The following is a 17,363-nucleotide window of genomic DNA, read 5'->3' as shown; positions in this document are numbered from 1 at the left end:
GCACTCTGCAAGGGAAATTACTCCAGGGCTTTGCTGACTTCCATCATCCAATCATGTGCAATCATGTGCAAGCAAACGTGCAGTTTCTTTTCCTTGCATGTGAAATTCATAGTTCCCTCATTGCATTCATTGTTCCCTCAATGAACTGTAGCTCCCCAGTGTTGGCACCACTCATGCAGCCCCAGACCATGACACTCCCACCACCATGCTTGACTGCAGGCAAGACACACTTGTCTTTGTACTCCTCCTGGTTGCCACCACATACGCTTGACACCATCTGAACCAAAAAAAGTTTATCTTGGTCTCATCAGACCACAGGACATGGTTCTAGTAATCCATGTCCTTAGGCTCCATGCACACTGAAGCTGATAAAAGCTATAAAAAAACGCCGGTAGCTTTGCAGGGAGCCTTTCAACGATTTTTAGCGTTTTTGCAATAGCTTTAATCAGCGTTTTTCAGTGTAGCTTTTTTTTTTTCACTTTTTTTTTTCAATGGATTAAAAAAATGCAAAAAAAAAACGCCAATAAACTGCAGTTTATCAGCTTCAGTGTGCATGGAGCCTAAGTCTGTTTGTCTTCAGCAAACTGTTTGTAAAGCTTTCTTGTGCATCATCTTTGGAAGAGGCTTTCTTCTCGGACAACAGCAATGCAGACCAATTTGATGCAGTGTGTGGCATATGGTCTGAGCACGGACAGGCTGTGTCTATATGATTATTTCCCAAAGACAACCCCTGGGTATGATGCTGAGCACGTGCACTCAACTACGTTGGTTGACCATGGTGAGGCCTGTTCTGAGTGGAACCTGTCCTGTTAAACGGCTGTGTGGTCACCGTGCTGCAGCTCAGTTTCAGGGTCTTGGCAATCTTCTTATAGTCTAGGCCATCTTTATGTAGAGCAACAATTCTTTTTTTCAGATCCTCAAAGAGTTCTTTGCCATGAGGTGCCATGTTGAACTTCTAGTGATCAGTATGAAAGTGAGAGCGATAACACCAAATTTAACACGTCTGTTCCCCATTAGCACCTGAGACCTTGTAACACTAACGAGTCACATGACAACGGGGAGGGAAAATGGCTAATTGGGCCCAATTTGGAAATTTTCACTTAGAAATGTACTTACTTTTGTTACCAGCGGTTTAGACATTAACTACATGCCGACCAGCCGCCGCAGTTCTACAGCGGCAGGTCGGCTCTCCTGCGCGAGAGCACGTAGTATAAGGTCGGCTCTCGAAGCGGCCACTAGCCACTAAGGGCGCGCGCGCCCCCCTGCTCCCTCCTGACTCCCGCATGTGTGCCCTGCGGTCGCGATCACCGCCGGGCACCCGCGATCGCTCGTTACAGAGCAGGGACCGGGAGCTGTGTGTGTAAACACACAGCTCCCCCTCCTGTCAGGGGAGAAATGCCTGACCGTCTGCTCATACAATGTATGAACAGCGATCAGTCATTTCCCCTAGTGAGTCCACCCCCCCTACAGTTAGAACACACCCAGGGAACATACTTAACCCATTCCCCGCCCCCTAGTGTTAACCCCTTCCCTGCCAGTGGCATTTTTATAGTAATCAATGCATTTTTATAGCACTGATCGCTAAAAAAATGCCAATGGTCCCAAAAATGTGTCAAAAGTGTCTGAAGTGTCCGCCATATTGTCGCAGTACCGAAAAAAATCACTGATCGCCGCCATTACTAGTAAAAAAAAAATATTAATAAAAATGCCATAAAACTACCTCCTATTTTGTAAACGCTATAACTTTTGCGCAAACCAATCGATAAACGCTTATTGCGAATAATACATATTGGCCTAAACTAAGAATTTTTTATATATATATATATATATATATATATATATATATATATATATATTTATTTTTTATTTTTTTTCTTTGGGAGATATTTATTATGGTAAAAAGTTAAAAATATAATTTTTTTTTCAAAATTGTCTCTCTTTTTTTGTTTATAGCGCAAAAAATAAAACTGCAGAGGTGATCAAATACCACCAAAAGAAAGCTCTATTTGTGGGAAAAAAAGGACGCCAATTTTGTTTGGGAGCCACGTCGCACGACCGCGCAATTGTCAGTTAAAGCGACGCAGTGCTGAATCGCAAAAAGTGCTTTGGTCTTTGACCAGCAATATGGTCCGGGGCTTAAGTGGTTAATGGCTGTGTGTTGAGTTATTTTGAGTGGACTGAAAACTTACACTGTTATATAAGCTGTACACTCACTACTTTACATTGTAAAGTGGAATTTATTCAGTGCTGTCACATGAAAAGTTATAATAAAATATTTACAAAAATGTGAGGGGTGTATTCACTTTTGTGAGATACTATGGGCCAGATCCTCAAAGAAGTTACGCTATTTTGCTCCGGCGTATCTTTGTTTTGTATCCACAAAACAAGATACGCCTGAAGCTGTGCTAGATCCAACTGGCGTACGTCTAAGTACGCCGTCGGATCTAAGGTGCATTTTCACGCTGGCCGCTAGGTGTTTCCGCGTCGACTATGCAAATTAGCTAGATACGCGAATCCACAAATGTACGTCCGGCGCATTTTTTTACGTTGTTTCCGTAAGGCTTTTTTCGGCGTATAGTTACCCCTGCTATATGAGGCGTATCCTATGTTAAGTATGGCCGTCGTTCCCGCGTCGAAATTTGAAAATTTTACGTCATTTGCGTAAGTCGTTCGCGAATAGGGCTTTGCGTAGAATGACGTTCACGTCGTAAGCATTGGCTTGTTGTGGGTTAATTTCGAGCATGCGCACTGGGATACCCCCACGAATGGCGCATGCGCCGTTAAAAAAAACGTCATTAACGTCAGGTCAAGACGTATTAACATAAAACACGCCCCCCTCTCATACATTTGAATTGCGCGCCCTTACGCCGGCAAAGTTACACTACGCCGCCGTAACTTACGGCGCAAATTCTTTCAGGATACAGAAAATACGCTGTAAGTTACGGCGCCGTAGTGTATCAGAGATACGCTACGCCGGACGGAAAGAAGCGCCGCGCTTCGTGGATCTGGCCCTATATAGGTGTATATATATATATATATATATATACACACACACTGTATGTCCACAGTATATATGAAGTGCTGTTAACAAATATTTATTTTTTAAATATATTCATCACTATAACCATTCTATCATTGGAGGGAGAAAAAAAGTTGTGTATGGGGGAATCGCTCCTGGTGAGGTATTAAATAGTATTCTGACATTGTCAGAATACAACAATAAGCACTGCCAGCTATAGCTAGCGGCAAACATTTTAAACAGGCTGTTGTACAAAAATTGATTTGGAGATCGACATCTGTACTGCCAACCTGCCCATACATGGATCGGAAATTTGATCCATGTAGGTCCGGCCTAAATCTCAAAAAGTGCTTAATTAGTGCCTCTATGTCAGAAGCCCAATATTGTAAAACTAAACAGTAGCATTGTTCAAAATGTGTAAAGTATTCAAAAGACCAAGCAACTGCTGAAAGTCAATATCTGATTGATTGTTGCTGTTGTTGCATTTTACTTTCCAATATATGCCAACATGTAATCTCTAAAAAGTATAAACCTACACCGTAAAAACTGCTGATTTTGAAGGAAATTGCATTTTGTACACCTGCAGTGCTAATATTTTAGTTGATGTAGAAGAGAAGTAATTGAATTGTGAATCTTACAGGCTTCCATTCAGCAATGTGGCCACTTAAGCACACAATAATGGCTGTTAGGTGGCTATTACTGAAGATATTGTACATCATTGGTTTCCTTGACTGATACTGGCACAAGCCCCAATCACTTTATGAATTTTCTGGGAAAGATGAACAAATTGTTTCTCTAGTACAAAAATATATCCATCAAGCTGTTTGTAAATTCAATCCAAAGCTAAAATGTGTGTTATAGACTAATGTGCACCGCAGTTGTGCTGTGTCATCAGAATTTTCTGCATATCTGCATTCATAATGGATTGTGTTATGTGTAAATTACTCAATTGCTTGCTTTCATGTCTACAAACATGTTTCAAATAATTTCATATATGCACACAGTAATTCTTTTTTATACATAATAGGCATGATATTGTTGTCTAGCATGCTATAAATGTATGCAGAACAATTCAGGAGTTTGTGCAGATTACAATGTCATTCTTTCAATTGTCCACTAGAGGGCAGCTGGCAAGCATTTTCTGATAATATGATGGGAAAATTAAACAGAACTTGAAAAAAATAAATAAAAATCTAAATGTAATTTTTTAATTAAGTAATTCACATTCTGCAAGTGTTTTGAATAAAAAGGCTGTGCTTCTTCTCAAATGTGCACTGCAAGCTTAATTTCTTACTTTGGAAAGGCCATCCACTGTTCAGTTACCAAACAGAAAAATATAATATTTCAGATTATAGCATGGATGTGCAAAAGAGGCAGGGCCCAGCTAGGAGACTTTTTAGAAAAGACTATGTGGCACTCAGCAGGCTGCACAGTAAAAAATTGAGAGAAGCAGGGACAGGGTGCCCATACATTCAGAGGAAAAATCATTTGAAAACCTGTCATTTAGACCATTTGGTTTTTGTCCAGTCGATGGGTACAATTTGATTGTGACGTTTTTGAGCCAAAAAATGAATAGATTGTAAAATTCTGCCGAACGGATGATAAATGAAAAAGTTAATGTGTTTCTCCCCCAATAAAAATTTAACTGTTGGTACTGTGCATTCAAACGATTAAACAGATTTACTTATGTCCATTGAACGATTTATCTTTCAAAACTCGGCCATTACATGATGGCAATGTCGTTTGCTCTCACAACTGTGTGCTCGTTTTTGGAAACCGTATATGAACAATTTTTAGACTGGTGTATGGCTAGCATTAGACTTGATGAGGGTTATGGGGACCTATAAACAATGACTGTACTACAGTTATCCTTTAAATGTGGTACAAAAGACTAGCCACTAAAGAGAGATCTCACAAATATGGATAATTATACTAAGATACTGTTATACTTCAATAATAAATTATCCTTTAATAAGAAAAATATGGAACAATCTTGAAAATAAACATTGCAATAAAAAATCAAAATAGCCACTATAATATCCCTTGAATACTGCATTAATGGGAACCTGTCAGAAAAAATATATAGCAGCGACTATTATGTTATTATGTTATGTTAATAGGTATGGGAAGCAATGCTAAAGGGTGGGAAGTTACTCTTTAATAGGTTAGTGACTCTAGTAAAGAAAGGATAAGTATAAGTGGTGGACCACAAAGACAGATATAGTATTCTCCCTAGAGCGTTGCCAACATCCCAAACATTTGGAAAAATAACCCTAAAAAAAGGGGCACAAGTACCCCCCCGGTATGTGCGAACAAACAGGAATGTATATATCATAAAATATCATTTATTTAGAAAACTATTCAAAAACATATGTGTGTGATGTCAAACATATTGATAGTTTGTACAATAAATTAGTAAACAGAGTTATGCTCAAATGAGTTAATACAAATTCCAGTAAAGATGACTTTTTTTCTCCTGTAGCCTGACATGTTTCAGGAAATGTATCCCTTCCTCAGGTGCATTGTAGGAGAGAGTGCAAATACATTCTGAAAAAGAGCAATGGTCTCAAAACAGTATTCCAAGGCAACATCAACATTGAAGCACATATACATGTTCACCATACATACCAACACTGAATTGTAATAATGTTTATAGAAATGCGTAATTTTTTTTTTTTTTTTTTAAGTATTTCTATAAATATTATTACAATTCAGTGTTGGTATGTATGGTGGACATGTATATGTGCTTCAATGTTGATGTTGCCTTGGAATACTGTTTTGAAACCATTGCTCTTTGCTCTTTTTCAGAATGTATTTGCACTCTCTCCTACAATGCACCTGAGGAAGGGATACATTTCCTGAAACATGTCAGGCTACAGGAGAAAAAAAATCATCTTTACTGGAATTTGTATTAGCTCATTTGAGCATAACTCAGTTTTCTAATTTATTGTACAAACTATTAGAGCTGCACAATTAATTGTAATTTAATCGTCCCCCCTGCGATCTCCGGCCTGGAATGGCTAGATTTTTCGGGTCTCCCCCCTGATGTAGACTGGACCGAGGAGAAGCCGTCGGAACCAAATGGCGGCGATATCGGAACTGACGTCAGCAGCCGGAACTGACGTCAGTTTGCAGAGACTGATGCGCCGCTGGATGAATGCCTGGGCGTGGGCAGTACCATGTCCTCTTGGCCGGGAAACACCGCAGTCAGTCCAGCATTGATCCGATGGCCGATGCCAGGCATTTCCCAACAGAAATGTGAGCACATATTTAATCATATATACTACGCAAATATATTACTGTACTTACTGCTTGCTTGCCTGCTACTGATTGATTGATATACCCAGACCAGAAAGAAAGCCCATGACATAGGAGGGGGTAATCTTAGTCCTCCCTATGTCACCATGCTGCACATCACCCACAGTCATCTACATTTAAAAATGGTTAATCAAAAAAAGAAAAATCTACCGTATATCAAAGTTAAACTAAAAAAAAAAAAATAATAATATATACATCCATACATTTTTTTCTTGTTGAGTTTAACTTTGATATAGATTTTTCTTTTTTTAATTAACCATTTTAAAATGTAGATTTGTGGGTGGTGCATGGTGACATAGGGAGAACCGAGAGATTTTTGGAGAATCGGGATCTGTATTCTAAGCAAAAGAATCCCGATTCTCATTTTCCCCAGAATCGTGCAGCTCTACAAACTATCGATATGTTTGACATCACACACATATGTTTTAAAATTGTTTTCTAAATAAATAATATTTTATGATATATACATTTGTTTGTTTGCCCATAAAGTCCCACTGTACCGGGGGGGGGGGGGGGTACTTGTGCCCTTTTCTTAGGGTTCTTTTTCCCTTAGTAAAGAAAGGATGAGCGAGACAGTTCTTTAAATATATATATTTATATTTTTTCACTCCCCACATATACTTATTATAGTTTAATATGTGTATATTTTGTCACAGATTTATTTTCAGATTTATTTAGGATTGTTCAAAATAACTTTTGCACATAGTAGTGCTACTATTTTGTTCATTCAGAATTTTTTACATACTAATTATATATATGTTTACAGATATGATATAGATTTCCTACACGTACAAACTATGAACCATAAACATTATTTTATTAGCAGAAAAGTTGACTAACCCTTTCTCTCAATAGGAATAGAGAGGACATCTGCACTCTCACTGGCCCGATATATCTTCTTATCAAACTGTAGAGTGGGCTCATCTTCTGTGTCATTAATGTTAACAGTGGCTTTAGTGATCTGTCCCAGAAGTGCATAAGCAGGCATACTCAGTTCCACTATGAAGCGTTCAATGCCCTCGTACACCCGGTCATCACTGATGATAATGGTACAGGCCTTGCTGTCCTCTCGCTCATCAAATTGCACCTGATGGGATTAAACATATTAGATATGTCACTCTGCATTAACATCGATTTTTTTTATTTTTTACTGTATTTAGAATATTCACCGCTGAGAAAGACAGCAAAGGCACTTCAATGATCTCACTTTGCGCTTACTTGTCTTTGCAGTTTCACTACTATTGTTAATTCTTCTAATTACACCCACATACAAATCTATATTATTTTTCCTAAGCAATCTACTGCATATTTTTCTGATATAGCAAGAAAAAAATATTACACAGGAGAGCAAGTACAAACACTTTAGACATTAGATGGAAAATAGAAACACTGCTGTACTGCTGCACAAACAGGCCAATGTTTTTTTTTGTTGCCCTATTATTTTAGAACCCCAAATGAAATGAGTAAAAACCCTTACTAATTGGGGCCAATTTAGTAAAGGAGTAAAGACTTAGCAAAGTCTCATAATTATCTAGTCATGTGCAGGAAAAAAATCTTCTTTTTGATTTTCCTTTTTTAAATCAGATATTCAAAGTGAACACAGCTAGTGTAGTAACTTCAGAAACTTACAGTACATTAACTAAAATCATCACAGATGCGATGCTTAAGCAGGGTAATGGAAAGTGAACTGTACTGTATGGAAAAAGTCCCTCTAGCAGCAAGGATCCTGCCCTAGGCAAGGCAGGATCCTTACTGCTGGAGGAATGTTTTTCTACCATTGCATGGTGGACACTTGTTACTACCATTACATAAACCTACTGCTTATTTTTTTGTCAGCTGGCGACACAATGGTTCAATAACCAGCATCTTGTGTTTCCAGTAGCCACTATCAGCACAGTTACAGTCTCCTTGCCTTTATGTCTCAGTCGTTTTACCCACACTTGTATATGATGGCTGGAAGGCTTTATAATCCCAAGTCTTTTACAATCAGATACCCCAGCTTTCAATAAAAGCAAAACTATGTCACCAGCACACCACGGACCTCCAGAACGAGTCCAAAGCTATTCAGTAATCACGTCATAATAAAAGAAGCAGCACTTACAAGACCCCCTTCATTAGGTTCCCCTTCAATTGGGTACCCTACCTGTGTTACCTCCTGTTCTCCCTATTATGATTTTTCTCTCATGGGCTGCACTTCAGGGTTTTTTTTTGTTAAAAGTGAAGATGTTCTTTAACACTTTCTTACATTCATTTTATACAGTCTCCTATCCATAACATGAGTTTAACGAATCATCTTTTAAAAAAGATAAAAATTAGCTGCTACATATTTTCTTTTTTTCTTTTGTTTAATATGGTTTGTGGGGATGGGCAAAACAGAGATTCGCCAGAAAATCGGCCCATTGATTCAGGCCAATGAAATTTAACCATTCAATTGATTCAGGCCAGTGAAATTTAATCACACAAGTGCATTGATGTTTATAGAGAAGGCAAAAAAATAGGATTTTTTGTACTCACCGTAAAATCCTTTTCTCTGAAGTCCATGGACGGACACAGCTCCTTAAATCTTGACAAGTGGGTTATGTTCCCTGTTTACAGGAGAGGACTAGGCAGAAACATGTTAAATAGTTAAATACATGTTACATTAACAGAGTTGAACAGCCCCGCCCAGGGGGCGGTCCCTCCAGACATAACCCTCCTCACTGCAGCATGCAGCCTCAGTTCGTAACAAGCAGTACAAACCTAAAAAGGAGGGGTGGGAGCTGTGTCCGTCCATGGACTTCAGAGAAAAGGATTTTACGGTGAGTACAAAAAATCCTATTTTCTCTTATCGTCCATGGACGGACACAGCTCCTTAAATCTTGACAAGTGGGACGTCCCCAAGCAGTGTCAAAAAACGAGGGGTGGGAAATATATCAGTAAAAACAATTTTAACTTCACCCCAAAACAAGCAGAGCTCCTCAATGGAGGAGGTGCAACTTTAAACAGCCGCCGGCAAAAACTAGCGGCTGAAAAAAACATCATAAGATGCACTCACAGCAACCATGTAAATTCTGGAAAAAGCGTGAACGGACGAGCAAATCGCCGCCTCGCACACCTGTGAGACCGACGCATGATGTCGAAAAAAAAACCCAGGAAGCACCAATTGCCCTGGTCGAAAGTGCCGTGACCGGAAAGGGGGGCCCGCCCCTTAGAAGCATAGGCCTGTATGACGGCCTGCCTGATCCACCGAGAAATGGTGGTCGACGAGACCGCCAGGCCCTTTTGTGGACCAGACACCGACACAAAAGAGAGTCAGAAGCTCCGAAATGGAGCCGTAGTAGGCTGGTATACCCGCAAAGCGCGTACCACGCCTAAAGTATGAAAGGCCGAAACCTCCTTCGGAAGAAGGGAAGGTCGCGGGCGCACCATCACCTAATCCTTATGGGGGATCAAGCATGGCGGCTTGCAAGACAAGACCGCCAACTCAGAAACCCCTCTAACAGAGGTAAAGGCCACTAAAGGGGCCACCTTCTGAGATAGTGTCAAGAGAAAATCTCTCTGATGTTTCCAAAAGGAAGGTTCCTGAAGAACCGAGAGCACCAGAGTCAAAACTCATGGGGGAAGAGATGGGTCAAGAGGGGAAAGTATATGACAAACCCCTTGCACACAAAAAAAGGGGACCCACCAGGGAATGGGCCGCAAAAAGGCCACTAAACGAACACAGCCAAGGCTGAAATCTGCCCCCAAACGGTGCTTTAAGCAATTTTTAGATCCAATCCAAGCTTTAAAAACAGCAGGACCCTTGACACCGAGAGTACGCCCGTGGACGTCACTCCATCCCTTCGCACCAAGAGAGGTGCGACGGTAGATCCTCCGGAAGAAGACTACGGTGCCCTGTTGAGATGACCGAGTCAGACAGACCCTGGTCACCTAAAGTCTGGCTTCCAATAACCATGTTGAGCAAGTCAGTGACTGTACAACAGGAGGAAGTATGGGACCTTGAGACAGGAACCTCCTGCCCTGGCAATTGCCAGGGTGCCTCCGCTACCAGGCGCCTGATATCAGCGTACCAAGGACACCGAGGTCAATCTGGAGTGATTAGAATCATCGGGATCTCCTCAGCATCCACTCTGTGGAGCGGCCGAGGAAGCAACTACCATGGAGGAATGGCAAAAAATCACTGATACAGACAACACAGAGCCACCAGCGCGACTGACGCGTCTGTACAAGATCACTAGACCTGGCCACTAACTTTGACACCCTTGCGGCGAAGACAAGCTGCCAGGAGATCCATGCCATGTGAGGCTCACCTCCTGCAAGGGAGCCAAAACAACCCAAGCACAAAGACCAATCGCCCTGGTCCAGCATCTGGCGACTCCAGTAGTCCGCCTGCCGGCATACCTGATGGTAGACTGAAGCCAAGGCCGTGGCGTTGTCTGGCTGAAACCAGATCGGTCGACCACAAGGAGAAGCATAGCCTGATCGCCTAAAATAGTAGGACAATGAACAGTAGACAGCACCTGGTATTCCCAGGCGGTCTCTCACCAGGCACTAGCCAGGCCCGACCCTGGGTAGCTACCGAGACCAGACACATTCAAGGAGGTGTGGTCATAGGTCCACGCAAGTCCAGCGACTCAGGGCCGACTGGACCCCCCAGTTTTGTGAACCTCCCGGTTCACAAACCGTGAGCTGGCATCCGTCGTAAACACCGACCACTGGAAGGAAGGAACAACTTCCCGGACCGAAGAGTCGGGAATCTCGGTCACCAACTCAGAGAGACTCTGACTAGGTGGCGCACAGGAATCTAATGATTTCAGAGACAAGAGATTTTTTACCACCTGGACAGTAGTTCCCCTGGAAAACCAGGGTGTGGAACTGGGCATACAGTACCACCTTGAAGGAGGCTACCCACAGACCCCGAACCAGCAGGCGCCCGGAGAGAAGACTGATTGCGTGATGCCAATACCTTCACCGCAGACTGAAGAGTCTGCAATTTCTCCAGGGGGAAGGACCTTTGCCACTGAGGAGTCTGGATCAACACTAGATACTCCAACGCTGAGTCGGAACCTAGCATGCCCATGATTTGAACCCTGGGTCGCACACATGGAGGGCAGGCTTGCTGCCACCGAGCTACACTTTCTGGCCTAAACGTTTAACATCCACCCGAATCTTCGGAGGGTCTGAATGGGAATAACCCATCCACTAGGTCGGAGACAGAAGCTGCTCTCAGAAGAAAGTCGTCCAAGTAGCCAATGAGGCAAAGCCTCGCTGTCCCAACAAAATTCAAATAAGTGCGAGCTCCTAGCTGAAAACCCATGGTGCCGACGCCAGATCAAAAGGGAGGGCCACAGGCTGACAGAGACCCTTCTCTCATCACGAAGCACAGAAAAAAACACTGTGACATGTGCAAAACGGGACATGAATGTATGCATCCCTGATGTCCGAGGACGTCAGGACATCCCCCGGATGAAGCGCAGCTACCACCGAACAAATGGATTCCATGCAGAACTACCCGACGTTCAAAGGTATTTAGGGCCTGAGGCCCATAGAAAACCCCAAAACTCTCGTCCTGCAGGAAAGGTAAAATTACCTCGCAGCTTAGCAAATCCCACACTGCCCAAGGCAGACCGACGGGCCGAGAGAGGAAGACACAAGGACAGAACTTTGTTCTGTGGATAGGAGGAAACCCTATCTAGTACTCCGAAGAGACCACCTCGCAGACCCACTAGTCGGAGAGCAGGGAGGTTTCACTGAATTGTGAACCTGCAAGCCGCCCCTCCCACCCAGAGCCCAGGGAGGGAAGGCTATATACATTGGCAGGATTTGGGTGAGGCGTGATCGGCTTATGCACCCAGGGACAGAATAGTCCCCCAGCTGGGCCTTTGACGGCCTGGGAGGGTTGCCCCTAAATAATACACACACATGGTGTGTATGTATATTATGTAGGTGTATGCACACATGTCTTTGGAGGAAACCGGAGTACCCGGAGGAAACCCACGCAGACACAGGGAGCGACAATGCAAGCTCCAGGAAGATTGGCGTCAGTGTGCGGATTCTAACCAATGACTCTTTTGCTGCCAAGTAATGGAGTTAAGCACTACACCACCGTGTGCATAAAACCATTCTGAAACAGACGCCCTGGATAACAAGGGCGCAGCATTCAATGAAGCATCACAGACCTATATGAGGCCCTGGACCAGCTGGTCCGCTAGGCTAATAACCTCAGGAGAGAGTCGGTGCTCCTCCACTGTCTGGTGCAAAATGCTCACTCTGTGAGTTGTATACAGCACTAGGGGTCAGAACTACTCCAGGATGGCCGCCGAGCGTTCAGAACGCGGCCACAGGAAAATGGCCGGCACAATGTAAGCTGCGCCATAGCGGGGCTACAACAAAATGGGCGCCAATGGGAGTTTTCAATGCAATTGAAAAACCTCCCAAAAAATGGTGCCAGCGTCGACTGAGACCCCAGTGTAGTGGGCACAAGCCAGACCCCAGCATGGTAAACATGGAATGGGTCAGTACTTCGGATCTTCTATCAGTCAGATCCATAGAAGTGGGGGTTCCCGCCCGGCGGTGAGGGACTACAAAAGCCCTCAGCGGCTTTTCTCATTCCGCATCTCAGAAATTATCAAAGAAGGGCACAGAAGGAAAAAACCTACACAGCGGTCTGATTTGTGTGATCCAAAAAAGACCGAGCCCTCGGCGGAAACCCAGCTGCACTATGCAGCTTAGGAGAGTCCCTTGCAGCAGTAAAAAGCGCACCCATAAATGCCTTATTCTGCCTTTTTTTTTTTTTATTTTTTTTTTAACTAGGTACCTGGTCCATGGCTCCATAACAGAGCATTCCCCAGGGGATAACGGGGGAAGGGGGCACTCTTTTACCGCCCGCCCGCAGTCCACCCCCACCCTGGCACAAACTGTGTCCAGGACTAACAATAAAAACTCTGTGGGAATCCCAGGTGCTAACACCTGCTGCCACCACCAGCATGTGGGGAAGGACCCAGATACTGACTCCAATATTTACATAGTGTGTATTATAATATGCACACCTGTCCATAGAAATAGACAAAAGCTCCTAGAGCCCTATTCAGGGCCTCTCACCCACTTGCTGCGCTGACCAGGGGTAACCAGGGGACTCCCTCAGGAGGAGACTGCCCAGCGCTGCCTGTGAGGAAAAGAACCGTGAGGTAACTTTTGCAGGGACCTGTGTTTAAACAGGAAAAGCCTCCTAGGGCTGTTTTATTTAAGGACAAGTCACAGATACAGCATAAAAAGCAAAACCATTACAGGTGTCACCAATCAGTCAGCGTCTGCTGAAGTATAATCATAAACATCTGTGCTCATCACAGGGCTTTTTACCTCACAGGAAAGCCCAATACAAAAAAGAAAAAACACAGGCCAGATAACAGTCCCCTCAGGAAGGCCCCCTCCCCCCTGACAGGGGCAATGTTAGCAATGCAGCAAGGGAAAGGAGCAGGGAAGGGAGAAGGGACCCCCAAACCCCAGGAATGCCCAGCTGTACCAACCCACCGAAGCAGGAGGGACTGTACTTACCCGTCCAAGCGAGGACTCGCTGACGCATTCCTGACAGAACTACAACCGAAATGGAGGTAGCTGTCGGCCCGGTCCACTGTGAGTGAGACAACACCACAGCCCAGTCATATGTGGACCTCGGAGCAAAGCTCACCGGCCACCCCAGGAGTCATGGGGTATGGCGTGGCAGACCAAGCCTCTTTGCAAAGGTGTGCCCACGCTTGCTGGTCGGACTGAGTAGACTACAAGGATCTATATTATCCAGCCTGTCTCTCAGCCGACAGTTGAAAGAAGATTCTTCAAGAAAAAGTGAAAATAAAATAAAAGAAGATAGAATAAAATAAAATTTCTCCTCAGGGCGCTGGGCCCAAAGGGAGCCATACGTCCTTCTCCTTTGCTAGGCAGAACGAAACTGAGGCTGCATGCTGCAGTGAGGAGGGTTATGTCTGGAGGGACCGCCCCCTGGGCGGGGCTGTTCAACTCTGTTAATGTAACATGTATTTAACTATTTAACATGTTTCTGCCTAGTCCTCTCCTGTAAACAGGGAACATAACCCACTTGTCAAGATTTAAGGAGCTGTGTCCGTCCATGGACGATAAGAGAAAAATATTTTTTAGTGGTTTTGAAGGGTGGAATGAGATTTAAATAGCTCCTGAGAATTGGAATCCTTTTTGATAACCTGGACTTGTTCAAAAAATGCCTCTCATTAGCCGAAAACAAGACTTTAGATACTGTAATGAACTTAATGCCGTGTACACACGATTGGAAATTCTGACAAGAAAACCGTGGATTTTTCTGACGGAAAGTTGGCTCAAACTTATGTTGCACACACACAGTCTCACAAATTTTGTCGGAAATTCCGACCGTCAAGAACGCGGTGACATACAAGACGTACGACGAGACGAGATCAATGAAGTTCAATGGGCAGTTTGGCTCTTCTGCTTGATTCTGAGCATCGAGACGAGCGGATTTTCCGATAGGAACTTTTTCCGTCGGAAAAATAGAGAACCTGCTCTCAATCTTTTGTTGGCGGAAATTCCGACAGCAAAAGTTTAATGGAACATACACACGGTCGGAGTTTCCAACCAAAAGCTCACATCAGACTTTTCTTGTCGGAATTTCCGATCGTGTGTACGCGGCATAAGAGCTTTGAACTTTGGTCAATTTGTTGCTAGCATATTGTAATGATTGTCTGTTTGTTGCCTACATGATGAAAGGATTGGCCATTGGGTGCCCATATTTGCTTGTTTCTTGCTCATGCTTGTACCAACTGCTTTTCTATTGCCTTTATATTGCCACAATTGCCTGCTTGGCTTACAGGCGTTACAGGGTTTCCAAAGCAACATGGGAAGGCATTCTTAATGGTAGATAATGGTAGATTTTTCAATTAAGGTAAAATTAAAGGCTAATATTATGGAGATTTCAGTAAGGGCAAACATCGTAATTTTGCAGCAAATCAATTTCTTTATCAGGAATAAAAAAAATAAAAAAATAAAACGTAATAATATTATGCAGTTTTCTATCCAGCAAACAAGTGGTGTTCTAGACTCCTTTTCAGATCATTAGTGAGATTACTTTTCAGCTGTGCTAATGGAAGCCCAATGCTTACAGAAAAACATTGAGATAACAGAGCAGTGACTTCTTCCATATCACATAGCTAAGTCTAAAGTTTCAGAAAATGGAAGCCGCCAAGGAAGCTTCTCTACTTTGCTGTGCTGTCACTTAAGATCTATAGTTCTTTAAAATCCTTAATTTTTTTTTTAAGTTTTTACCTGTTTTTTTTTTATGCTTTAAAGAGGGGGTTATTTGGGTTTTTAAATGAGGGACATAACTAAGCAGGCCATGTGTCTCCATCCCTATTGCAGTTAGAAAAATGAGGTGCATGACAAGCAATTGGTTGATAATCAATGCATATGTGCACATTGAAATTCATATGTACTGTATACACAAGTGGAATTAATAACATAAATGAAACATTTTGATAGTGTAGTTGAGAGCAGACATTTATTGAAAGAGCCTCAACAAATAGTAAAATTCATGGATTGTAACAATTCATACATGGGTTAAAACATGTCTGTCAATGGTACGCTGGGGGAAATCCCACCCAAAAGAAAAAATACCCTTCCCTACTATACTCACAAATCAGCTCATGGTTCAACACATACTATAGACAGAGGGCCGTCTGGGGACATTTAAAGTCCCAACCTTCTTTTTCTTTTCAACCTGTTTTATGCTGTTTTTAATAACTATATGCAATCTGTATGTTTCCCTTTAAAAGCTTAAAAGTTTAGCTTGCCCCAGTGGTAACAATTACAAAGGCGCAAAACATGCACCAGATTTTGTAAATATTTACCTGCCCTGCATATTCCACATAATCCTGCTGTCCTGGTCGGGAGCCCACACTAGAGCTGGATGTGGCAGTGCCCTGTTCTGTGCGGCACAATACTATGGCATACTGGTTGAGGTTCCCAGTCCTTTTCACAGTCACACTGATGGATCCTGCCTTTTCACTCACATTGTAACTGTTAATAGAAAGAAACCTTTGTGTTCACACAAAATCTTCAAAGTATTAGTTATTTTATACTATAAAATTAGAGCTAACATCATACGTATTCAGAAAGTATAGATAAAATAAAATTTTAGATGCATAGTATCAGAAGTTTTTTGACAAGTAAGCTGCATATTTTAGGAAACCTTAAAGTGGTTGTAAACCTCAGACATAAATATGAACCTAGCACATCCCTCTATAGTGTGTACTTGTCTTAATTGAGAGCACCAAGTGTAATTTCTGTCTTTCTCTTTGTTTCTCTGCTATCAGCATGAATCACTTTTAACAAATTTTCCTGACACCCAGAGAAAAATGGTGACAAGGGAGGGACATCCAGCTGACTGACAGCCTCAGCTCTGTATTTGTGCTGAGTGAAGGGGGTGTATCCCTTCCCTCCAATCAGCTCTCACATCTTTCCTGACTGAGCTCTCTAGTGTATAATTTCACCTTTCCACCCCCTGTTTTCTGACAGATCGACATATAAATTCTACAAGACACAAAAGAATGCTCTCAGGAAGAGCTGGGATTTTTCAGGTGCCAATAATTTACGCCACAACATCAAGTAAAATTCATATAGTTTATTAGGTTCATATTAAAAGCATTAAGAAAAATATAGAATATGGTTAAAAACATTTGATTATTTAAAATTCAAAGTTGACATGGTGTAGCAATCCCGACATGTTTAGCTAATTTAGAGGCTTCTTCAGGAGCAGTATGTGATTGGCCACAGGAGCAAGAATTGCCTAGAATTCATAATCGATTAATTAAAATATGCTCATAATAATGTAAGAGACTTCTAGACATTTGCAGTATGTAGAAGTGAAGTTAAGTATACTAAATATTTAAAGAATAAAGAGCATCTGTACCTTTATCTCCCCTTTTGAAATTCTCACTATGGGTACATAAAACCTAGGCTGCCAAACAGTCTCATATGGGAACTGCAGGATTGACTCCAGGCATTGACT

At 42.5% G+C, this 17,363-nt stretch overlaps 1 protein-coding gene across 1 annotated transcript in view; it reads right to left on the bottom strand.

Annotated features, from left to right (window-relative positions):
• The window catches only part of FRAS1 (Fraser extracellular matrix complex subunit 1), a 660,838-nt gene that overhangs the window by 76,885 nt on the left and 566,590 nt on the right, over nucleotides 1-17,363 (bottom strand). The window contains exons 54-55 of the mRNA XM_040324225.1: nucleotides 16,204-16,372; nucleotides 7,178-7,424 (exon numbers count right to left, since the gene is read on the bottom strand). Coding sequence (XP_040180159.1) covers nucleotides 7,178-7,424; nucleotides 16,204-16,372 — 416 coding nt within the window. The remainder of the gene's footprint in view (nucleotides 1-7,177; nucleotides 7,425-16,203; nucleotides 16,373-17,363) is intronic.

This window comes from Rana temporaria, chromosome 1, assembly GCF_905171775.1.
Source record: "Rana temporaria chromosome 1, aRanTem1.1, whole genome shotgun sequence".
Taxonomy (NCBI): Eukaryota; Metazoa; Chordata; class Amphibia; order Anura; family Ranidae; genus Rana; species Rana temporaria.
Note: the sequence above shows the minus strand (reverse complement) of the source record. Positions and strands in the feature narration are given on the sequence as shown.